This window comes from Podarcis vaucheri, assembly GCF_965113315.1.
Source record: "Podarcis vaucheri genome assembly, chromosome: 12".
NCBI classification, from domain to species: domain Eukaryota; kingdom Metazoa; phylum Chordata; class Lepidosauria; order Squamata; family Lacertidae; genus Podarcis; species Podarcis vaucheri.
The window spans coordinates 55,819,269-55,844,524 of NC_138750.1; the positions used below are offsets into that span (position 1 = coordinate 55,819,269).

The 25,256-nt window shown below is 45.1% G+C and overlaps 1 protein-coding gene across 4 annotated transcripts in view; it reads right to left on the reverse strand.

The window, feature by feature from the left end:
* The window catches only part of OXSR1 (oxidative stress responsive kinase 1), an 84,009-nt gene that overhangs the window by 39,920 nt on the left and 18,833 nt on the right, over positions 1 to 25,256 (reverse strand). For all 4 annotated transcript variants that reach the window (XM_082192468.1, XM_082192470.1, XM_082192469.1 and 1 more), the window contains exons 2-4: positions 21,482 to 21,594; positions 10,910 to 11,018; positions 2,951 to 3,092 (exon numbers count right to left, since the gene is read on the reverse strand). In XM_082192468.1, coding sequence (XP_082048594.1) covers positions 2,951 to 3,092; positions 10,910 to 11,018; positions 21,482 to 21,594 — 364 coding nt within the window. The remainder of the gene's footprint in view (positions 1 to 2,950; positions 3,093 to 10,909; positions 11,019 to 21,481; positions 21,595 to 25,256) is intronic.

The following is a 25,256-nucleotide window of genomic DNA, read 5'->3' on the forward strand; positions in this document are numbered from 1 at the left end:
TTCCATCCAGTTAAGCTAACCATGACTGGCTTGTCAGAAAGCTATTTAAAAAAAGAAAAAGCAGCACCACCTGAAAGGGCTTAAGTTTCAAACTCTGCCCAGTAACTTCCCAGCAGCTCTCCCATTTGCTTTGGTTACAGATTATAGAGGATCATCCATCAAGCAACTGGACACATGATAATCCATGAACAAATGCAAAGGCAAGTCAAATGTCCAGAATTGGGAGTGGTGCAAAATATTTAACACATCAACTGCCTCTTGTCACTCAGGCCTGGGAGTGGTCTCCTTTTCCCCCTCCTTAGTCACAGAACACACTCCGTGGCCTTCAAAGCCTCTAGGATTAACCGCAGTGCAACACACCTCTGGCACACCAGGGCAACCTTTGAAGACCGTGGAGGATTTTGCAGGTGGTACAGAGTGCATTACCTGGATGCTCAACAGGGATCGCTCACCTGCAGCACTTTACACAGGAACATAGGGTGCTGCCTTCATCTGAGTCAGACCTTTGGACCAACTAGGTCAGGACTGCTTACACTGGCTGGCGGCAGCTCTTTGGGGTTTCAAGCAGTGAGTTTTTCCCAGTCCTACCCGGAAATATGGGGGATTGAACCTAGAACTTCCTGCATGAATGGCAGCTTCCCAACTGGGCTGTCTTCCACAGCAAACAAAAGTTCCCAAGCCAGATCTCCCCTAAACCCTTGCCAAAGAAGCTTGGGGGAAATGTTGCTCATGGTTAAGGAAGAGAGAAGTCACTTGCATCAGATGGTGGGTAATTCTCCCTTATCCTGTTTAGGGCTCGGCCATACATCAATATATCATCCAAAACCGGTTTGAAGTCCATATTTGTGATTGATTTCATAGTTTTTGACCTGGCAATATATCATGAATCATGATGTGTTTGGGGCTGGGCAATATATCGTCCAAAAACCAGTTTCAAGTCCATATCATGATATTGGTTTCATAATTTTTGACTGGACAATATAGTGTGAATCATGGTGTGTGGGTGTTGGTGCTCTGCAAAAATCACAATGTGGGGGAAACCATGAAGCCAGCCAATGCCTTTACATAGCTCAAAGTGGCACTTGCTGACAGCGCCAATCAGCTGGCTGCAATTGACAGCGAGCTTGCAAAGGAATGATCGGGTGGCTCCTAGTCGTTCCTTTCTGGCACAAACTTGTCTACTCAGAATCTGTTGATGGGTTAGGGGCAGGTGGCCACGGTTTGGGGAAAACAACCTGGTGGACCAGTTGGACCCAGACTAGGCCTAATTAAACCCACAGGCCCAGCAAGATTTAACTGATTAAATTTGAGGCCGCTCTGAACTTTTACGCATTATTTCATTTGCTGCTGCAGTTTTTGTTGTTGTTCTCTTTTAAATTGAATTACTTTTATTGTGAAAGTCATATGCTATTCTTTGTGACGTGAACCACCTTGAGAAGGCCAAATAGCCCTCAAAGACAGCAAACAAATACCCAAATCCCCCCCTTTTTTAATACCCTGTAGGAGGCCCAGCAAGTAACTAGCTAATGCAAGATGCTATAAAGTGTACTGGGTCCTACACACCTACACCTTTAGGCTTGTAGTAGGTAAAACGTATACTTCTCCTGCCCTTGAAGGCTTGAGGAAGGGTAGTGAAACGAGTACATTTTTTAAGGGTAAAAAAAAAAGCAAATGTGGCTTAATCTTTGAAAATGTTAAGACAAGAAAGCCACATGTAGCCATTTACTCCATAAACTTATATTTTAAAAGAAAGGAGAGTGTTTAAATTAACACTCATCTGCAGGGTCTAATGTCTCTCTCACACACAAACATGTCAGGTCCCTGCCAATGCACTACATTAACAGCTTGACCTGTTCTTCCCACCGTCTCCTCTCAAAACATACGATAACTAAGGGGGAAAGCAGGCTCCACTCCAGAAAGACACTCCCTTCTCACTCCGCCAATAAGCTGGGTGCCAAATTTGGTCAGATGTACTAAAGGCATTCGTCCTGCCTCCACGCCATGGCTCTGATGGTACTGGGCTGCTTTTCTGCTAAAGGTGTGAGCTATGACTCAGGCCTTCCGCTGCACAGGCCCCGAACAATCGTTTTATTGTGCTAACTTGGATAAGCTGCTTGGAGCTTATTTCTTCCACAAAGTCTTGAAACTCCTCTTCCAATTCAGCTCCACCTCTAAGCAGGCAAGCAGATGCACCCCAAGAACAACGTTTGTTTGGAGCTGGTCCGCAAGGAAAAAAAGGTCTCTATACGGTGACAGCTGTCTTTGGAGGCACCCGTGCAGTGAAAACGTAACACATAAACCTGGCAATCGTGAATGCAATTGGCAGTACTTCTCAGCAAGCAAAAAGCTGGGAGAGGGGGAATCCAGAAATGATCAAAAAGAATGGCCTGACCAGTGGAAAATGAGAGGGTGGAAACATCTTCGAGTTTCAGAAATGCATCATTTCATAGAATTACCGGTATTTTGCAATGCAGGCTGTAGTCAATGGCGGAAAGGGCTGTTGCAAAGTGGGGAGCCACTGCCAGCCAGTGTAGACAGTGCTGAGCTTGATGGACCAGTTCAGCATTTTATTGTATTTTTTAAAAGCAGAGACAATATTAATAAAAATAAGCCTTCAAACTTCAGGAGGGAAGTGTATGAGTGCAGTAAATGGCTGGGTATTAATTCCAGACCAACAACAAGCAAATGCAAAATGTGTCAGAAGAGCTAAAGTGGGTGCAATGCACAGGAGCACTCCCGAACATTGGGTCCTGTATTCAAATTGTGACTCAGGCTTGCAAGGCAGTTCTGGAGAACGTGTGTCAAGTTTGCCTCTGCCACAGCTCTTAACATGTCAGATGAAAACAAATGTGACCTGCCTCACACACAAACGGAACAGACTGGGAGGCACGTTGATCCCACAAGAAGCATGATATAAGACAGCAAGTTATAAATGCAGTAAAAGATCCACCTGTGGATTTGTCCGTTTTTATGCAGGTATTCCAGTCCTTCCAGCACCTCCTTCAGGATCGTGGCTATCACAGGTTCATCCAGCACTCCGCTCTTGTGCTCTCCTTTTGACACAATGTGCTTAATAACATCCAGAACAGACCCTATATGGAAGGGAAGAAACGTGTTAGTAAAATTGGGGGCAGCGCTTGATTACACCACCAGTTATCTCAAGATATTCATCCTCTCATTTGTGTCTAGCTTCATGCGGTTGATAGGGAATGGGTGACTCGTAAGCCACCTAATGATTTTTGCAGCTCACTCAATGAATACTCTTGAACGCCTTTCAATGGCCTTACCTCTTTGTCCCCAGCACTCAGAGACAGAAAGCCCCCACAGAACATAGTTCCTGCACAGCTGCCAGTTTGCATTGGCAAGTCCTGATAAGTTACTTGTCTCATGGCTCAGTTCTAGAACATCAGTGAAACCATAGTTCAAGGAATCTTTACCTGCAGTTTGGTGTAATTTCTGAACAGATGAACAGCTTGCAGTTAGCTGGGAAGCCAGATTCAGAAACCATGTACGTTGGCAAACTGTGGCCTGTGCCAAGTGTGGTTTGTTCTGTCCAAACATTCTGCCAAGCCAGTGTTCCTGCCATGGCTCTGCCTCCCAGTTATTGAATGCTGAATTCAGAAATGGCTGAGAAGAAAGGCAAACTAGCAGCTCCAAACCATGATCTGCCTGTTATATGTGCTCAAACCATGGTTTGGGTGCTGAACGATGGGAGTATACAAACTACTGCTTGCTATATTTTTGCCTGCATTTGGACATTTGAGTTTAACTATGGTTTAGCCTTGTAAGCATGATCCCAGCACAGGTGTGCGCACACACCCAAGTGTGAGAGCAAGGATATTAAACTATGGTTTGGACATAATGCTAAACCATAGCTTAGCTTTCCCTTGGACTGTAGTGGCTGGACCACACTGTCGAAAGAGGAAAAGGAGCAAGGAAAGGCTGTTAGAAAGGAAAGCAGGGGTGGGGAACTTGTGGCTCTCCAGCTATTATGGGATTCTCAGCTCCCATCAGCTGAACCTAGCACAGCTCATGGGCAGGTATTTTTGGAACTGGGTTTCCCACAATAGCTGCAAAAGCACCAGTTATGCAGCCCTTGAAATAAAGTATCTTGTGTGAAACATTTAAGCAGGTAGAATTAGGGCTGAGCTACCAGTTCTGCCCAGCACCTCCCATCTCTCTTTCTCTCTCTCTCTCTCTCTCTCTCTCTCTCTCTCTCTCTTTCACTTGAATGCAACTTATATGACGATGCTACTAAATCAAAGTGTCGGCAACAGTAATTTGTGGAAAGGATTTAGGAAATCCAGCCACCATCCCCAGAGTGTGCCAAGAGCTGGTCCTAATCTAGCTTTTAAAATATATATCTTTAAAAAGGTCAATAAGAAACCTTAGGGTGCTTATAGGCCTCAGATATTGCAGCAGCAATTTAATTTGAAATAAAAGTTACAGAGAGTTCATTGTGCTTAGCCTGGGGATTAACATTTCACGGTGGGGGAGACTGCCTGCCCAGGCTTGTTTCGGGGAGTTTCAAAAACCTAGAATCCTTAAGACTTACCCCCATTGAAAATTAAGTTTAAACAGTATTTATTTTGGATTGCCGATTAATCCAGAATGACAGTTAGCACCACTAAGACCCGATAAACGTGTATGCAGGAAGTGGAGGTGGCTCAGTCTGGAACCAACCCGGCCTCCTCCTAAACTTTCTACCTTGAGGTGATTTTTTCCTACCTCCTTTTGACTGCTGAGGAATTCCTGCATATCCTCAATCAAAACCTAGAACACCACATAGCATTACAGTGGTACCTCTGGTTGCGAATGGGATCCGTTCCAGAGCCCCGTTCGCAACCTGAAAGGAGTGCAACCTGCGTCTGTGCACATGCGGGTCATGATTTGCTGCTTCTGCACATGACGTCATTTTGCATGTCTGCGCATGCGGCGAAACTTGGAAGTAACCCTGAAAAGATGTAACCTGAAGCAAACATAACAAGAGGTATGACTGTATAGGCCTTGCACTGAGGTTGCGTACACAACCTCACTACTTTTAAAACACATCTGAAGCACATTATTTCCCTCCCAGAATTCTGGGCACTGTAGTTTGCCCCTCACAGCAACTATAATTCCCAGCAACTCTTAACAAACTACAGTGCCCCAAATTATTTGGGCGTGAGGAAATGTGTCTCAAAGGTATGGCATAGACAATACTGCCTTAGTGCTTTCACATAAGCACCCACACACACCCTTGACCCCCCCCCCCCAGCATTCATCAGTGGCTCAGGACTGTGGCAAGACTACCACACGGTGCTGCCAAGTGACCCAAGAAAACTGCCTGACTTGCTCCTGTGCTTTTCACTTTGTGGAATGTTTTAAAATCAGTGAGTTGAAACAGCAAGAAACCACCTTTTTTAAAAAACACAAATGGGGGTGTTTGTTTCTGCCAATTGTCCAGACCTATTTTATTCCTTAATTTTATTTGCAATAAAGGTAAAGGTAAAGGGACCACTGACCATTAGGTCCAGTCGTGGCCGACTCTGGGGTTGCGACACTCATCTCACTTTATTGGCTGAGGGAGCCGGCGTACAGCTTCCAGGTCATGTGGCCAGCATGACCAAGCCACTTCTGGTGAACCAGAGCAGCACATGGAAACGCTGTTTACCTTCCCGCCAGAGCGGTACCTATTTATCTACTTGCACTTTGACGTGCTTTTGAACTGCTAGGTTGGCAGGAGCAGGGACCGAGCAACGGGAGCTCACCCCGTCGCGGGGATTCGAACCGCCGACCTTCTGATCAGCAAGTCCTAGGCTCTGTGGTTTAACCCACAGCGCCACCCGCATCCCCTTTATTGGCAATACTTATGTGTTACTACAACAACCAGTTTCTGGGCTGATTACTGTATTCTTAGACATAACTAGTAGTAACACAAACAAACCATATCCTCTCCCTTCCTACATTTTCTTATTGGAAAAGATATTCCCTTCCTCCAGCCGGGGGAACAGGGATGTATGGAAGCACATTGTATTTAAGCAGGAAAACTCCAGCTAATGCCTTGCTTGGGAGAAGGCTCTGAAATCACCCCATACTTAGAATGACCAACAGCTCCTCAGGTCGGTGAGCTAGGAGCAAGCCTGGTATAATGAACTATGCTGGGTTTGTAGCAGCAAGATCTGGGTACAAATTCTTGCCCAGTCATGAAGATCAGCAGGGGGCAATGGGCTAAGTTACTACGTATTTCTAAGCTTAACCTGCCTCCCAGGATTGTTGAGATGAATATGGGATAATCCCATGTGCCACGTTGAACTTCCTGAAGGAGGAAGAGGGTTCAAGTGCGCCACTATCCACTGCACTAGTTGTCCCCAATCCGATGCCCTCCAGGTGCTGTAGGACTACAACTCCCATCAGCCTCGTTGGTCATGTTCTTGATTGTTTTGGCTGCGCTTTTTCTGAATCTTTAGCAACTCTACAAAACGTCTTACACCGCTCTGAGTGTGTAGATCAAGGGCAGCCAACAAATGTAGGACTACAACTCCCATAAGCACCAGCCAGCACTGCCCAATGGTCAAGAATGATGGGAGTTGTAGTCCTACAGCATCTAGAGGGCACTATGTACATAATTCTTAGCTGGAGGTAACAATAGATAATCCACTACAAGGCAGCCTCTTGTGTTCCTGGCCTGGTTTGAAATAAACCTTGTGGAACTCCTCAACCCTTCCACCCTTCAAAAATAATAGCTTCCAAAGAGGTTAATGCCTCAACCGTGCAAGAAGCAAATAAAGCAGGCATCATTAAAAGCATTTTAAAGGGAAGATACAAATATAGACTGAAGGGGAAGATAACCAAGGCACCCAAGGAAAAGAATAGGCCATGAGATGCAGTGCTGGTATCAAACCCAGCCTCTCCTAGGTGTTTGGAAGCATCCAGGTTCAAGGTTAAGATGCTTAAGAAGTAATGGAAGCATCGGCAAGAGTGCTCCTTAGAAAAAAGATTCAAAGGGACAAGCAAAAGCCCATGACATGTTCTTCACTGTTTTGGGGAAGCTGACAAGATAATGGAATTTCAAAAAAGCCACCTCCTTGCCATGGCAAATGCCATGTGAATCACCAAGAGATAAATGTTTATGCCTCCAGGACCCACAATAACATCTGAAAAGGCGTATTTATGCTGCCTCATGCATCACTGAAATTGCTAGTTAGCCTCCGGTTGCAGACATATGTTGGAAATAAAAATAGGGCAAGAGGCAGTGAGAAGGGGGAGTGCATGTGTGTAGACCTAAGTGGGTATTCATGGGCCACTCAGCAGGAAAGCAAGTCATGAGCGGAATGAGAAATGGGAGAGGCTGGAGACTCCCAGCTCCCCCCCCCCCCGGCAAAAAAAAGAAAAGAAAAAAAGAACTGTTTGGATTAGGATGTGCACATGTTGAGACACAGCCATAGATGCAGCAGGCACTGAATGAATGAATGATCGATCAGGATCCTGGCTTCCATACCTGCTTTTCACTAAGGCAACCTGCCCAGTTTAATATGCAAACAGCCTTGCAAAGGTGCGTCTAGACATTATGCAGCTGCACCAAAACTCACTCTCAAAAGCTCTTCTCATCTTCTCTCAATGAACTTCATCAAGCCCCCTTCAGCCCCCTTAATAATGCTCCCTGAAGCATTATTCTGAAAATGCTTCCTTTTCACTGAAAATGCTTCATTTTCAGTGGTCCAATTATAGGCATTTCAATGCTATTAATCTGTGCAAAGCTGTGCTTGAAATGGGTTTCTCCCTTCTAAAGCCAACCAACAGCAATGACATCAAGTTTCTGGTCCTTATGAATCACGATTATTTATTTATTTGTTAACTCTTCTTCCAGAACAGAATGGAGTGGCATTTCCAAAAAGTGAAAATGTAATGGGGATATAATTACAAATTAAGCTATGAGGCTCAAAGAACAGCCCTATCCAGCAAGTTTATCATAAAGCAGAACCTATCGCACCCCAGCTCAAGATATACTTCTACTTAATTTTGTTGAGCCATTCTTTAACTTCTCCATATATTAATCCAGAGAGGCTTCACTTTTCCTTCCCTAGAGAGAGGGAGTTTTATGGAGTAGTTAAAATTCTTTTCCAAGGAGAGGAAGTGACACACCCTGAACTCCCTTGTGGGAAAGAGATGATCGCAGTTAACAAGACACACGGGGAAAGAAATGTGATTTAGAGAAAGTTATTAGACAGTCTGCAGACTGAGAGCGAAACACTGCTTTGGCCTTCAGTGACTTCCTCCTTGGTTATGAAGTCATCCACTGACTTGGAAGTTTCATAGAATCATAGACTTGTAGAAGCTTTCCTCAATTGGCAGAAGAATCTCTGTCGTGAAAGCTATTCTGGAAAACTAACCTGCTTAGAAAACTCAAGAGGGATTCAGCTCCAAAGCTTTGGAAACCCCAAGACAACTCCCTTCCTCAAGGGAAGGCTGCAAAAAATCCTACACAGAAGGCACTTTGATGTAGGGAAATATGTAGTATGAAACTTATGTGTAGACCACTCCACTTCAACCTGCACACCAGCTACACACTATTTCCTACACACAGATCACTTTTAAACCAGGAAATGTGCCGAGTTTAAAGTAGCTGATCTGAAGGAACTAATATTCAAGGATATCTGGGTTAGAATCTGAGTTGAGGGGATGGCTTGCAAGCCACATTCCCCAACCCCTTTGCTCGATGCAGGAGGTCCACAGCTTGAGCATCTCCAACAGCTGGCTGTCTAGCCTTTGCTTGAAGACCACCAGGGAGGGAAAGCCTACCGACCCCATCAGGTTAATCAGTCCATTGTCAGACTGCCCTACCATCAATAAGTTGTCTGTCATGGACAAAGGTTCCTCAGCAGACAAGTCAATGCAAAGTAGGGTGAGATGGAAATGACCGGCTTGAACACAAATTCTAAAGGAATCAATTGGTGTTCCTCATTGCTAGGCATTAGAGTTTTGCAGCAGGAGGGAGAAACAGAGAGAGAGAGAGAGAGAGAGAGAGAGAGAGAGAGAGAGATATGAAAGACGCACAGTCATCACTCAAGAACCTTTCCCTTCCCTTCTTTTACCCCACCCTCTTCAAATGCCAGGTAAAAGAGACTTAACGAGATAATTAAGGGAGAGGAAAAGGTCAATAAAGAGCTGATTTATGACACATGCTGGAAGAGCCTTGCGTGCGTAACTAAGAACTGCACTCTCTCCAAAGACAGGCAGCAACGTTCCTCAGAAAAGGGAGATAGAATCTGAAGTTGCTGCATGCAGGGAGGCTGCCAGCTCAACCTCGTGGGAATCATGACAAATTGCAGCTACACCAAGGATCCCAAGCAACAGGTCTGAACACCAAAGCAGCAACAAAAGAAAGAAAGAGGGTCCAAGAATAGGGCTGCCAACTGATTGAGGCCGTTTTCGCCAACTAAATTTGTGCCTTTTAACAACCAAGAAACCGGTAGTCTACCAAAAATAAAAAGTGGTTCTTGAAATATCCTACTCTGCTTTCTTCATCCTTTAAAGATGTGAAGAAAAGTCAGGTCTGGAAGAGTATCAGGTCCCCTCATCCCAACCAGGTGAAACAGATTCTCCCTCCTCAGTCACCTTCCCTCAAGCTTTTCTGGATTATCAAGTAATTTATTAATATTCCTGCTATTTTCACAAGATGTCTCTGGCAGGGTTGAGTGGGTAGGTTTAGCTAGGGTATTATTAATGTCTGCAAGTGAACACAAGCCATCCTTTTAATTTCTACCAAAAAAATAAAGGTAATTGGCCTAGATCCAAAGAGCATCTGGAGAAGTTGTGTTCAAACAGGGCTTTGCAACCTCTCCATTTTCCTGCTAAAACCAACTGCTCCCTCCTCTGCCAAGAGCCATTCCTGAGGGTTACGGGACTGCTAGTGTCAGGGGTGGATGGGAGGAGCAAGAACAGTTCTGCTCAAATAAGGGGTCCTCGTACCATGTAGCTGTGGCCATTCACTGCATTCACACATTTTCAAATCACTTCCTGGTTAAGGTAAACCATACTTTATGACATCCAATTAGGTCAAACTTTGGTGCAACCCATAGTTTGTTTCTAAGTCTAGTTAATAGGCAAGCTACAATTTGTCCATTATGGATGCCAAAACAAACTATAGTGTGCCAAACCAGGAAGTGAGGGAATCTCCAAGTCTCATGGGAAGTTTGCAGGCCTCAGGCATAATAATCATGATCTTTCTTCTTCTTTGGCAATCACTCATAGCCAAGTAAGATTGTCTTCCTTAAACACAGTTTTAACAATGAGTCTGTAAGTGATGGAATCTTTCGAGGATACCCAAGCTATGACTAGGGTTATGTCAATCATAGAATCATAGAGTTGGAAGAGACCACAAGGGCCAACGAGTCCAACCCCCTGCCAAGCAGGAAACACCATCAGAGCACTCCTGACATATGGTTGTCTGTCTTGTGATATCAATTTCAAAACTTGTGAATCATAACGTGTTTGTGTGCTATGCAAAAATGACAATGCAGGAAAAACCGTGAAGCCAGCCAATGCCTCTACATAGCTCCATCCTGTCTGAAATATCAGTATAACACGATGTTTAGCTAGTGATATATCACAATGTTGAAAACCAGGTATCGTCCAACCCTAGCTATGGCTTTGCCATTAAATGTGAGCCAAGCAACTGTATTTGGGAATCATTCAGGTTAAAATAAATAAAATCTGACAAATAAAATTATCAGATTATTTTTTAAAGCTCTATTTAGATGCCTTTTTGAAATGGGGTAGGATATGCTTTATTTTTAAAAAGTCAAAATTGCTACTCAGTGTTAGAAACAAAAATACCTCTTTGAATGTTTTAAAAGTCCCTTTTACTAGACTAGAACCAAAACAACCTGAGAGCACACACAGACACACCTAATAACCTTATACTTACCTCCACTGAGAAGCTTCATCACTAACCAGAGTTCATCTTTCACTACGAAGGAAGTATAGTAAGATACGATGTTCGGATGATGGCACTGACTCATGGCTTGTATTTCTTTCTAAAGAAGGGGGTGGGGGAGAAAGAGAAAACTGCTGTTACTATTATTATTATTTTTTCAAAAACCATGTGCTGAGTGCTCTATGAAGAAGTAGTGGAGTGCCCAGTTTGGGGGCAGAGTGCTCAAGACATGTGTAAGATGAACCCAGTCATGGCAAGCAAGTGAAGGGGTCAGGAACTGGCCGTAAGAGCTGAGTTGGAGAGTCAGCACAAAACACAAGACACAGCCCTTGCTACACTCCAGTGCAGGGTTGACTCCAGACTTGGACTACAACTCCCAGCATCCCTAGCTAGCAGAACCAGTCGTCAGGGATGATGGGAACTGTAGCCGCAAAACATCTGGGAGACCCAAGTTTGGGAAAGCCTGCTCCAGTGCTCCCAAGTTGCAGGTAGGCTGCTGCATGTCTGAAGGCTCAACAGTGTTTTAAAAAAGGATCCCTGGATGTAGAAAAACTAGTATATTAAGAAGCATATGAGCAAACTCCTAGGGTAGGGTTGCCATATTTCAAAAGTGAAAATCCAGACAGAAAAGTTGTTGAGGCAAAGCTGTTGAGCTTCTTGGCAAAATCGCAAGAAATGAGATACACCCGGACACTGGTGGTCGAATCCCAGCTGTGTCTGGGAAATTCCAAATGTATGGCAACCCTATTATATAAACTGAGGGAGAAAATTCATCTGAGTCTTTGAAGATGGAGAAATCTGGACGAAGAATGCAAGTCGAGAAGAACAGAGACAGAATTCTAGAAATATGGTGCCGAGATTATGCATATTTCAATTCTGCTCATTTGGAAATGTTTTGTGCGGGGGGTGGGGGTGGGGGTGGCTGCAACGAAGTGTTGCAGTGTCCAGTGCTGCTGTGCAGGAGGCCAGCCTGTTACCCAAATACTCCATTGCATTTCCCTTTCTCCCCCTTCCAGTTTCCCATTTCATTCATATCCCAGTATGAGCACAACTATTTCCCACTCCCCCCACATTAGATTCCCCCCTCATATACTTCTGCAAATCTTGCCTTCCCATCTCCTTGCATGCCAACACCTCCTTCATGTCAAGAGTGGTGCCATTTTGGCTCCATAAGGAGAAGCGCCTGCCAAGAACTAAGGTTGCTATTAACATATACGATGTATGGTGCTTGGTTTCATTGCGATATTGTTCTCTTCTATTGGTTTTCTTTTTACTGTTTCCATTCAATCTTCCTTTGAGGTGCAAAGAACTTAGAAGAAGCGGAATTTAAAACAAAACAAGCAAGATTGTTTACAAAACCAATACGATAAAGTAATGATAATAATAATAATATACACAGACAGATTTCCCACCAAGGATTTATACTAAGGGTCAAGTGGCTGGGGACGCCCATGTGAACAGGTGAGCTTTCAACCAGCCAGTGAGACATCTGCTCTACAAGTACCAACACTATCTCCTTTCAGAGAAGTTGGTGATGTGCTGCAACCAAGCCCCATCTGGCCTGTACCTTTAAAGCAGTATAACACAACTTAAAACACTAATCGCTTCACCCAAAGGATTCTGGGAAGCGTAGTTTGCTCAAGGTACTGAGAGTTGGGGAGTTAACTCCCCCATTCCCCTCACAGGACTACAGTTCCCAGAATTCCCTGGGAACAATTCTCAGACTCTTAAACCACTCTGATAATTGTAGCTCTGTGAGAGGATTAGGGGAGTCTAATAATAATAATAATAATAATAATAATAATAATAATAATAAATATTTATATCCCGCCCATCTGGCTGGGTTTCCCCAGCCACTCTGGGCAGCTTCCAATAGAACATTAAAATACAATAATCTATTAAACATTAAAAGCTTCCCTAAACAGGGCTGCCTTCAGATGCACAAATCTCTTCAACTTTAACAAACTACACTTCCCACGATCCCATGGTCACCAACATTTTTGGGCCGATGGGCGTGTTTGTAAACCAGAGGCGCTGTTGTGGGTGCCACGCATGCACCCCTCAACCAAGCACACACCACAACCGATTTGCTCCTTTCAGGCCTGATTTCTTCTACGGTGGGAGGGATGACCACATACTCCGGCATGAGCTTCTCGAAAGAAAGGCAAGAGATGCATGAAGCAACCTTGAATAATTGACAGTCTTCTCCAGATTTCAAGATCACAGCTAGGTTGACAGAAGAAGTGGGGGAAGTACTGCGGCTATTAGGAAGGAAGAGGCACTTAGCCATCTGCAATAAGGCTGATTCAATAATGGAAGGCAGAGGATTAAAAAAAAAAAATCTGTAAAATGGAGAAGTAAAGATATGAATTATTAATGGAAAGGATGCTGCCTTCCTTTATTTCTGCAAGACCGACAGAGCTGAACACATGGGGCAAAGCTTTCACAACTCTCAATTCCTTCGGTCTCCCCTCATGAAAGTTACAAATCTTGCAAGGGTCCCGAGGATCACATAAAGGAGGCTTCCTCAACCTTAGGTCCCCAGATGTTGCTGGATGACAATTCCCATCATCTATTAGCAGAAGGGCAGCAGTCAGGGGGAGAAATGGTTGGCTTTGGAGCTAACCAATTCTTCTGACCCCCTCAAACAGCGAGAATCGGAAAAGCGTGCAAATGCCGCCTCGTCTATTTCGGGTTGTAACTTATCACAACCAACCTAGCGCGGCGAGAGTCTCCAAAAACAACTTTCCTCAAACAGCCAACTCTTGAAGGCAGATAGGGTTCCTGCTCCTAGAATTGCCCTAGCTCACAGCTACCACAAACACTAGTGAGTTACACTGCACCATGGGTTATATTCGCTCTTCTTAACTAGCCAGAATGATGCTTCAGATAATCAAAATCTCAAGCTTACTTCTTAATGCCTAGAGGATTGCATCTTTTAAAAATCAATCGGATAAATAGATTATTATTATTATTTTTAAAAAACCCACCTAAAACTTTTAACATACAGTGGTACCTCAGGATGCGAACGGGATCCGTTCCGGAGCCCCGTTCGCATCCCGAAGTGAACACAACCCGTGTCCGCGCGTCTGCGCATGCGTGGATCACATTTTGTCGCTTCTGCGCATGCGCGTGATGTCATTTTGATGGTCTGCGCATGCGCACGCGGCGAAACCCAAAAGTAACACGCTCCGTTACTTCCGGGTCACCGCTGAGCGCAACCCGAATTTGCCTAACCCAAAGCGTATTCATTCTGAGGTATGGCTGTACTGGAATAAGGTGTCCTGGTTAAATGAACATTAGCTTTCTTTAAAATAAAAATTTGCACAATTAAAAGGCTTCGGCTTGCAAGGGCTATCTTGGAAGAGACATCACCTCGTGCATGAGAAAGGACGACAAGAAGGCCTCTCAGGAGTGTGCCTTTTACACCACACCTATACCACAAAAGCTTATTGTTTTTACTGGCACAAAAATTTGCTATCAGTCCATCAGCTAATATAATTGCTGTCATCGGCTGACTAATCTGAAGGACTGCAGCTCAGAAGTAGAGAATCTGATTTGCACACAGAAGGTTCCGGGTTCAATCCCCATCGTCTCCAAGCAGGGCTGAGAATGGCCCCTGCCTGGAATGCTGGAAAGACGCCATCAATAAAGACAATACGGATTTAGGTGGATTGATATACTGATTCATATATGGCAGCTTCCTGGGTCCTACTGCCTGCCTCCCAGGCAACTTGGCAGGACCTGCTCCTTTTGGAGAGAAGGAAGAGGCAAATGTAGAACGCCACTTCCTTGCAGCAGTCGGGGCTTTTCCTCCAGCCCAGATGTCGAGGCTGAGCTATAATAAGAGCAGACATCAACCCGCAGAGTAATTAAGACTGCTCAGCCATAAGCTTCGGCAGACTCGAATCCCGAGGAATCTCTCTGCACGCAAGGGATCTCGGGGTTTCTACCTTTCCATCTCCAGAGGCCCAGATGTAACAGCTCCTCCGAAATGAAAAAGCAACATGGAATCTACTGTTGTGCTCAGGGATGCACAAGTCAACCACGTCTGCCGGATAAGGATGAGAAACTCTTTCTAGGAATTTCAGCTCTTTCGCAGGAAAGGCTGTGCAATCCAAAAGCATTTGCTGAATACTCCCCCCACACACACACACCGCCCCAAAGAGACCAACAATCGGACCACTATTTATACGCATTAGTACATAATCTCAGCTGTCCTTACAAAGATCCGATCTTCTGCTTCAGGTATACCCTAGAGCATGGGAATAACCGAACAGGGTTTTTTCCGCTTTGAATATCAGACCCCAATGCCACATCAAACACTGCATTTTAAAAGCCCTTTCACTGCTATATGGCAATGGTTCCCAACTGGGGGTCTAATACCCATCAACTGCCCAGGACGTCCCATTTTGGGGGGCCACGCCTCATGCAAGGGCGCAGCCTGAAAGGTGCACGTCCCAGATTTGCACTGGGCCTTGATGGAGGGTATGGTGGCACCATTCACCCAACAAAAACTACCACAGAGAGACTAACCTTTTTCAAAAGTAGGTGGTCCATGGCTTGCATTTTTTGGGAACCATTGCTATATAGCAGGCATCAGCAAACTTTTTCAGCAGGGGGTCAGTCCACTGTCCCTCAGACCTTGTGCGAGGCCAGACTATATTTTTTTGGGGGGGGAATGAACGAATTCCTATGCCCCACATATAACCCAGAGATGCATTTTAAATAAAAGGACACATTCTACTCATGTAAAAACACACTGATTCCCGGACCGTTCGCAGGCCGGATTGAGAAGGCAATTGGGCCGCATCCGGCCCCCGAGCCTTCATTTGCCTACCCATGCTATATAGCATGAGACATCAGGATGGAGGAGCTGCTGCTCTAGAAATACAAGTCAAAAGCTCCCTTTTCCAATGCTGCTCTTTGGACACTGGACACGATCCAGCCTGAAACCCTGGAGAGCCGCTGTCAGTCAGTGTTGACAATATTGAACTAGATGGATCAACAGTCTTGATTCAGTATAAGGAAGCTTCCTGTGTTCTGGCTCCCAAGAATCATGCACATTCCCAACATCAGCCTGAATGCCACTCTTGCGAGAGGGGTGCACTCAACTATCCTGCCCACCTGCAATCCCTAGCTTCACATCCTGTCTATTATATTCCACAAGTGTCTGCCACGATTCCCTCCACCCCTGCCATTTTGTGGAAGATCGTGCCTACACCTCAATGATCTTTTCTTCTTCTTCTTCTTCCCTTTTTTCCTTTGCTTTGCCTAACAGCCAAGGTGTCCTTGAGTTACTGCGTGCATATTTCCATACTAAATCCCCCACGCTAATCCCTGGTGTGGGCAAGCCCCAGCTTTCTAAATTTAAAACACTGTCACTGTGTATGAAGATGGCATTCATCTAGAAATGCACGCCTGTTAATTATAAACACGTCGCCGTCGCAAACCGCCACATGACAACAAGGTGTGAGGGTCACGGGAGGCCGCGCAGCCCCTCGAGTATATTTTGAGACTTTTAACGGCAAGTTAAGTGCTTCCAAAAATGCCCAGCAAGCTCTTTTCTGAGTGGGGGGAATTATCATTCCAAGGCAGGCTTTTACAACCTGGTGCCCCCGCAGGGATTATGGGCTGAAACTCCTCTCTCAGACCAAGCCACCGTGGCCAATGGTCAGGGATGATGGGGAATTTGAAGTCCAGCAACATCTGAAGTGCCCTGGGATGAATCTGAGAACTGTAGAGTTGGAAGGGACCCTGAGTGTCATCTAATCCAATCCTCTGCAATGCAGGAATCACAGCTAAATAATCCTGGACAGAAGGCCCACCAACCTGTTTTGGAAGTCCACTGCCTTCCGAAGGAGCCTGTCCCACTGTCAAACAACTCTTGCTGACATATAGGTCTTCTAAGGAAGGCTGTTCCAAGCAATCTGAAGGAGGATGCCTTTTCAAACTCAGTTTCTATCTAACGTTACCCCACCCCTCAAAAAAAGACCCCTATTCCGCATCATACTTGCAGCACGGTCAACACCCCCAAGGCCTAACCCATCAGTTAATTTGGTTATAATCAAGTATTTTTTAATAGTTTCAAATCTATGCCTCCCTTGCAACAGTGGTAAGAAACTGCAGCTATCTACCTATCCTTCCTTGCACCCCACAAGTTCTGGATGGAAGTGCAGCCCAAACAAACCCAGTTAAGGGGGCAGAGTTCTTAAGAAAGTTAGGGGGAAATGTACAAAGTGCCAGAAGATCAAGCAAAGGCAAAACTGAAGGGAGCCATGCCTGCTGGGGCAGACAGCAATAGTAATGGAGCCCTAGCTGCTCAGTTGACTGGGGAGGGAGATGGAGGGGATCAAAGCTTTTGCGCCTCCACCCACAACAAGACTTAACACACCCCAACACAAAATCTGCATATGGTTCCCCCCCCACACACACACACACCTTTTGGTCTATTTGACCTCCCCAATACATTATTTTCTGCTCCACCTCCACCCCACCCCCCAGCACCACCAAGGTGGAAAGGCCAGGGCTTTTGATGTGGCACAAAAGCTAGGATTGTGTTGCCTAGAAACTGGATGGAATGTGTTGCAAGCTGGCAACTGGGCTTGGATTCCCCCCTCGATCAGCAGAATAAGCAAGGAGAGCAGCACTCAGAGTGCACAATGGCTGGGCTATGGAAGAGGCACCAATTCGACCCCTCTCAATTCATCTCTCTCTCTCTCTCTCTCTCTTTCTCTCTCTTTCCAGAGTTAACTGAATTGCTCTATTAAGTTGGTGTTTCTTCAAGGCAATGATTTCCAAAAAAAAAGTCTTTCAAATGCATTAGGGCAGTCGCTTGATTAAAGAAACCTTGGGTGACGAAGTGAGTCACCTGCTTAAATCCGAACACAAGTTAAATTGAAGTCCGCACCACGTTAGAAGAATCATTCCTGCTTGTGTGTTTAATCAAGAGCACTGACCAACTGCAGTAGTTATGTAGTACCTGTGTGTGTGTTTTTTAAAAAACTTTAAGATCCATTGCTCAATCAATTATGCAAACGTTTCCAAGCAAACTATTTTTAATCAGTGTAACCAGGCAATTAAATGCTGCAGTGGAAAATTTTCCAGCACTTTATTCTCCCATGGAAAATGTTCCACTCCATAAATTCATTAATAATTATGAAAGGATGTCAGCTGCAAGTAAAAATTAGGCAAGTGAGGCAGTTTCAAAGTTTTAAGCATTGTTTACTAAATACAGGGCATCAGAATGTTGTTGTTGTTTTTAATTAAAACTCAAAATTTCCAATGCAAATTACGCTAATATAATAAGGAAAGTTTCCTGGAAAACCCACAACACTGGAGGCTAATTAACCATTCCATCATGCAGGGCAGTTTCTCTGGCCCAGCTGGCAAGAGCGGTGTGTTTAGAAGAGATATGTTTAAATACACCCACAGCAAACCAAGTGGCTTTGGGGGAGGCTGTTAAATGGGAACACTAAAAAGCAGGAGCAGTTAAGTAGTAGTGTGGAAACTTTGTCCATTCTTTGCCAAATACATCACAGCTGTCTGGTTGCTCAACAATAAAAATACTCTGCACATGCTCAAGGTGGTGGCACCAATTTTTGTTCACATGTGCTGGGGATCAGGCTTAGCCCCAGCTCAAACTAAGTCCTGCAACAAGCATTCTGCACCATCACGATTGCCAGATCCGGATTTCTTGGAGGCATCTATCCAGCCCCTGCTGGAGAAAGAAAACTGGGCAGATCTTTTTTAAAATCTGCGTTTGCCTTGATTATTTCACCACCATCATCTATTATCAGAAGGAGGACTAGCTGGCTGAGAGAAGAGACCCAAGAAACTATTGAAGGTGGAAAATTCCCATCTTCCTGATCCTGACCGGGCGCAGCTCGGATGCAATATTAAAAGTTTGTTTGTTATGTTTAAGTCACTAGGGGAAGAAAAGCACGAGGCTCCTTCCCCCAACGAAAAGCCCGGTAAACAAAGCGCGACTGCCCATCAGGTCACCTAATTGGGACCTCTTGAGAAGAAAATGAAGCAATTCATTGCTGCCCCATTCATTAGCCAATGAAATAGGGGGCTGTTGTGGAGGACTGGGTCAGCTGGAGATTAAATTATTTAATTAGGAGTTTTATCTGTGTTTTCTGCTGCAGAGCTTTCTGAATGGTTCTTTGAGCCCTGAGCTGGCAAGTGCCCAAGTTCCAACAGTATGTGTGACTACTTTAGCAGGAAGGGACTAAAGAGAGGAGGGGATGGGGCCGAATGGTACAACGGATGCAAAAGGCAATCAGACACACAGGCTCAGCCTCTAGGTTTTGGGTGGCTGGGTGGGGGCGGCGTGGCTCTGGGCAAGCTGCTCTCAGCAGCCTCTCCATCGGTGGCATCGTGCCCCCCCCCCCCTTTACAGGCACCGCAAATGTGATTCATCTTTAAGGGATCAAATCACTTCCCAAACCTGTATACACCTGAACCAGATCTGACCCGTAACAACTTACTTCACAGTTGCAGGGGAACTAAAGCCCACAAAACTGAGTGGTCTGACTCCCCGAGAGCAAGAGGCAGTGCAGGAAATACTTCACAGTCTGGGGGAAGGAATGTGTCCCTCCAGGCCCCTCCATTTGGTCTTGCAACCTTTTACAGGCTCTGCTCCACGCTCTCAAGTGCTTTTTCCTGGCTGCAATGTGTCCTTAAAGGGTGATGGGGACCCCTGACCATTAGGTCCAGTCGTGACCGACTCTGGGGTTGTGACGCTCATCTCGCTTTATTGGCCAAGGGAGCCAGCGTACAGCTTCCGGGTCATGTGGCCAGCATGACTAAGCCGCTTCTGGCGAACCAGAGCAGCGCACGGAAATGCTGTTTAGCTTCCCATCGGAGCGGCACCTATTTATCTACTTGTACTCTGACGTGCTTTTGAACTGCTAGGTTGGCAGGAGCAGTGACTGAGCAACGGGAGCTCACCCCATCACGGGGATTCGAACCTCCGACCTTCTAATCGGCAAGTCCTAGGCTCTGTGGTTTAACCCACAGCGCCACCCGCGTCCCTTGAATTATGATAATATTCCTTACTTGCTAAGATAGGGTAGGGGTGCATAACTCTTTTCTGTGGCTAGGATTAAGGTTGGGCGGCATATCTATATATTGTCCGAAACCGGTTTGAAGTCCATATCATGATAGCAGTTTCATAATTTTTTGTCCGGGAAATATATGGCAAATCATGGTTTGCGTTTGTGTGCTATGCAAAAATCACAATGTGGGGAAAACTGTAAAGCCGGCCAACACTTCTACATAGCTCCATCCTTATTTCAGACATTGTGACAGATCAGTATATTCTAATGTTTAGCTGGTGATATATCACAATGTTGAAAACCAGATATCACGCAGCGCTCCTGTTCACCTCTGTATAGTTTCATCTTTATTTCAGACTTTGTGATATATCAGTATAATGCGATGTTTAGCTGATGATATACAGTCGTACCTTGGTTCTCAGAGGCCTTGGTACTCATACATTTTGGCTCCCGAATGCCGAAAACCGGGAAGTGTTCCGGTTTTCGAATGCTTTTCGGAAGCCAAACGCCGATGTGGCTGTCGGCTATTGGTTTCGGGTTGCCTGCGCCAATCGGAAGCCACGCCTTGGTTTTCAAATGTTTCAAACAGACTTCCGGAACAGATTACGTTCGAGAACCAAGGTATGACTCTATTTTGATGCTGAAAACCTGGTATCGCCCAGAGCTAGTTTGGATGTAAGAGCCACATCCACTGCCATAATAATAATAATTTATTATTTATACCCCGCCCATCTGGCTGGGTTTCCCCAGCCACTCTGGGCAGCTTCCAACAAAACACTAAAATACAATAACCTATTAAACATTAAAAGCTTCCCTAAACAGGGCTGCCTTTAGATGTCTTCTAAAAGTTTGGTAGTTATTTTTCTCTTTGACATCTGGTTGGAGGCGTTCCACAGGACGGGCGCCACTACCGAGAAGGCCCTCTGCCTGGTTCCCTGTAACTTGGCTTCTCGCAGCGAGGGAACCGCCAGAAGGCCCTGGGCGCTGGCCCTCAGTGTCCGGGCAGAACGATGGGGGTGGAGACGCTCCTTCAGGTATACTGGGCCGAGGCCATGCCAGTGTTTGCCTCTGGCCACTCACCCCATGCCACACAGCCAACATAAGGCTGCTCATGATGGAAAGCAGCCCTCAATGTGAAAATGGTTTCCTACTACTGATCGTCCAGTCGTCCCCCCCCCCATTTTTTTGTTTCCCGTAATTGTACAGCTTTCTCCTATGCATTCCAAGGGTGAAATCCTACCCACAAATCTAGGAAACCAACACACACAGAGAGAGAGAGAGCAACCACAAGATTTTAACACTTTTTCAAATGTTGCTTACAGTCATGAGGTCTTCAACTTTTTCCTTAAACAAAAAACAACCACAAAAACCCAGCACAGTCACAGAAAGTCTAACAAATTGCCTGCACAGGGGGGGGGGGGACTCCTCCGCCAACATAGAGCAACGGTGATTTATAGACCCTAAAATGAATTGTGGAAGAAGATGGATGGGATTTTTGTACCAGAAGCTCATCCATGCTGGTCTGGCATTTCTCAAGGTTGATCCGCTTGATTGCCACCTTTTCTTTCTTCGGACTACAATAGGCTGCTTGCACCACGGCTGTTGCTCCACTGCCTGGCAGAGAAAACACAGAAAAATACAAAGTTAGGAAGAAGCTGCTAAGGATGCTGCTGAGTAGCATCTCTTTAACTACATTTTTGAATTCTATAATTTCATTTATGGGCCCTTCTTTCTTCCAAGGAGCTCAAGGTGGTGCATGTGCTTCTCCCTCCCTGCAATTTACCCTCACAACAAACAACCCTGTGAGGTAGGTCAGGCTGAGGTCTTCATGAGGAAGTGGTGATTAGAACCCTGCCCTTCCAGGTATTGGTTCAACACTCTTAAGCCAATAAGCCACACTGGTTTTTGTTGTATAAATACATTGATAAATAGTGCTGCTTCTGAACACTGTTGGCATACTCAAATTGCATATTCTGCCCACAAACTTACAGAAATCCTATAGTCCTGCCTTAAAAATAAAAAGAAAGATAAATTACTAGCCTGCCAGTAACTCCACGCCTCTTGTAGAAACCAGTTGCACTTCTCTGATGGGCACTCCATTTCTCCTCCAGTGGCCAGCTCAAATGTCAGCATGCAATTGCTTTTTCAGCTATGGCTACCAGGCCAGAATTTAAATCAGGCATGGGCAAACTCGGCCCTCCAGATGTTTTGGGACTACAATTCCCATCATCCCTGACCACTGGTCCTGTTACCTAGAGATGATGGGAGTTGTAGTTGAAAAACATCTGGAGGGCTGAATTTGCCCATGCCTGATTTAAATGCAAGGCTCTGTATCTCACTTGCTCCCCACTACATCCATTCATATCCCCCCCCTCCAACTATTAGGTTGCAGAGCAAACAAAGAGACTTCCTAGGGATGACTTTCTCCAAAGTATATATATTAAAAAAAGCAACAAGACACACATATGAATTCTCACTTTGGCAGCGACTGTGGCACACCATGGATTTTCCAGACCAAACTTAAGGCGGATCGCCAGGCTGCCTTAAGAAAAACGTTAATAAAGGCATAGCTGCAATTCCTGGGATGGCTGAGCTGCTATGGAATTTAAATTGTAACATTCCTCAAGAGAGGCAGAACAAGTTTGAAGGTATCACTACAGACACAGCATACCAAAACCACAAAGCTAATAGCAAGAAGAGTGAAAGGTTACAATGAGGAGACAATGAGGAAGCTGTTGTGAGGCAAGGAACAGTTTTTTGAAAGGGGATAGCAAAGCTTCCCAAAGTCTTCTCTCTCACCCTTTACAAGGCCAAGCTGACTTGACAACAGTTTTGCTGCTGAAGCTAAACAGTCCTGACTTTTATATACTTTCCAGATGCGCACTTTAGCAAAGGAGACCAGCACTGAGGAAATGCAATGCGCCAATCTCCCAATGCAAACTAACATAAGATTTGGCGTCCTCAGCACCTGAGTGGGGTTCCTAGCTCTCAGGACTGAAGCAAACACAAAGTCCAGAAACTTAAGTCAGAGAACCCCTAGCAACAGTCCTTTGTGTTCCTCACCCCAACCATCAAAATATTTCTCTCCCTCTTGAACTTTCTGCAGATGTAATTCCCCTATCCACCCCAAAACACTTCCAGCTCACCTTTATATCATTTGCACAACCTCAGGTCTTGAAAACTATTCAGTTATTTTGCTCATTTTTATTCTGGACACAGGACTGAGAGTGGTTGCACTGGCTTTAAAGCTGTTTTTATCCATGCCTATTAAGAACTCTAGTATCTGAGAGATGACCTAGGTACACATACACACCCCACAACATAACCCTCTACATGTGCCCCCTTGCTACTGACAGCTCTGGAAAGCAGCGAGTGAGAGAGTGAACAAGAGCCGTTTGCCGTTTGCCACGTGTGTTTATTTACTCGCAGCACTATTAACATGTTCAAATTAGATTTGCCATTTGAAAACGAGCAATTATATTCCTTCCTTTCCCTTCGGCCAGGCTCCCTCCTGGGCCAATTTAAAGGGCACCCAAACTATTCAGCGTTAATTCCCTGGGATGGAGGGAAAGCAATTCTGCAGTACCCATTTCCAGCACACAGCGACCAGATCAGAATGGTACACCATTCCTCCTTAATCGCCTGCAGCTGTCTTGATGGAAGATGCCATAATAAACGCTACGATCACTGTATCCACTTCTCATCTTACTGTGGCTCAATGCTTTTTTATTATTTTTATTATTAAACAGGAACTGCTGTAGTCAAAATGGTATCCCCAGTCCTCCTTTGCCTCTGAACTGCCCCTTCTCCAAATATTAGTGGCCAGTTATAAATAATATTTTAATTGGCTAGTGGGCCACTACCCCAGCAGTTTTCAAAACTGTGTCACCTGAAGACACTTCTCTATTGCCAAGAGCTGTCCAGGCAAAGGGCTGACAAGCCTGCACCAGAGTAAAGCTACATTTGTAGTGGTCAGGACTGGATGAACACCTCTGGATGGAGATTAGAAAACAGGAACTTGTGACCATATCTCATTGGGCTAAGAGAGAAACATAATAGAGTACTTTGCCTTCTAAAAAATGCTATTAAAACAATAAATGCTGTTCCTTGCAGTGTAGCAGGTGGGCAGACGGGTTGTTGTTGTTTAGTCATGTCCGACTCTTTGTGACCCCATGGACCAGAGCATGCCAGGAACTCCTGTCTTCCACTGCCTCCCGCAGTTTGGTCAAACTCATGCTGGTAGCTTCAAGAACACTAGCCAACCATCTCATCCTCTGTCGTCCCCTTCTCCTTGTGCCCTCCATCTTTCCCAACATCAGGGTCTTTTCCAGGGAGTCTTCTCTTCTCATGAGGTGGCCAAAGTACTGGAGCCTCAGCTTCAGGATCTGTCCTTCCAGTGAGCACTCAGGGCTGGTTTCCTTAAGAATGGAAAGGTTTGATCTTCTTGCAGTCCATGGGACTCTCAAGAGTCTCCTCCAGCACCAGAATTCAAAAGCATCCATTCTTCGGCGATCAGCCTTCTTGATGGTCCAGCTCTCACTTCCATACATCACTACTGGGAAAACCATGGCTTTAACTGTATGGACCTTTGTTGGCAAGGTGATGTCTCTGCATCAGATGGCAGACGGGTTAGTCAAAAGCAATGGTTTAAGAGCCAATGTCTCTTTTCAGTAAAGAGATTTAAGCAGCTGGGAGTCATTCAACCTACTTTTTCGGAGGGTTACGATATAAAATCATAAACCTGCAACTTCAGGGCAAACCATGAGATAAAGCTAATTCCAAAATAACTTTGTAGAAGACTTCCTTCCACATACAGTGGTACCTCGAAAGACGAATGCCTCGCAAGATGAAAAACGCGCAAGACGAAAGAGTTTTCCATTTTTTAGTCGTTCCGCAAGACGAATTTCCCTATGGGCTTGCTTCGCAAGACGAAACGTCTTGCGAGTTTGTTTCCTTTTTCTTAAAGCCGCTAAGCCGCTAATAGCCGTGCTTCGGAAGACGAAAAAACCGCAAGAGACTCGCGGAACGGATTAATCTCGTCTTGCGAGGCACCACTGTACTTGTACTGTGGCTATATATATCCAATAGGGCTGGGTGATATATCGTCCAAAACTGGTTTGAAGTTCATAACCATTTCATCATTTTTGACCATGGCAACATATCAAGACGTATCACCAAGAAAATATCTTTCTAATGACGGACCTCGTACAGATTCTAATATGTTAGCATACTAGGACTCTGCTTATTGTGTTTCTAAATGCCACAGAAACCCAGCA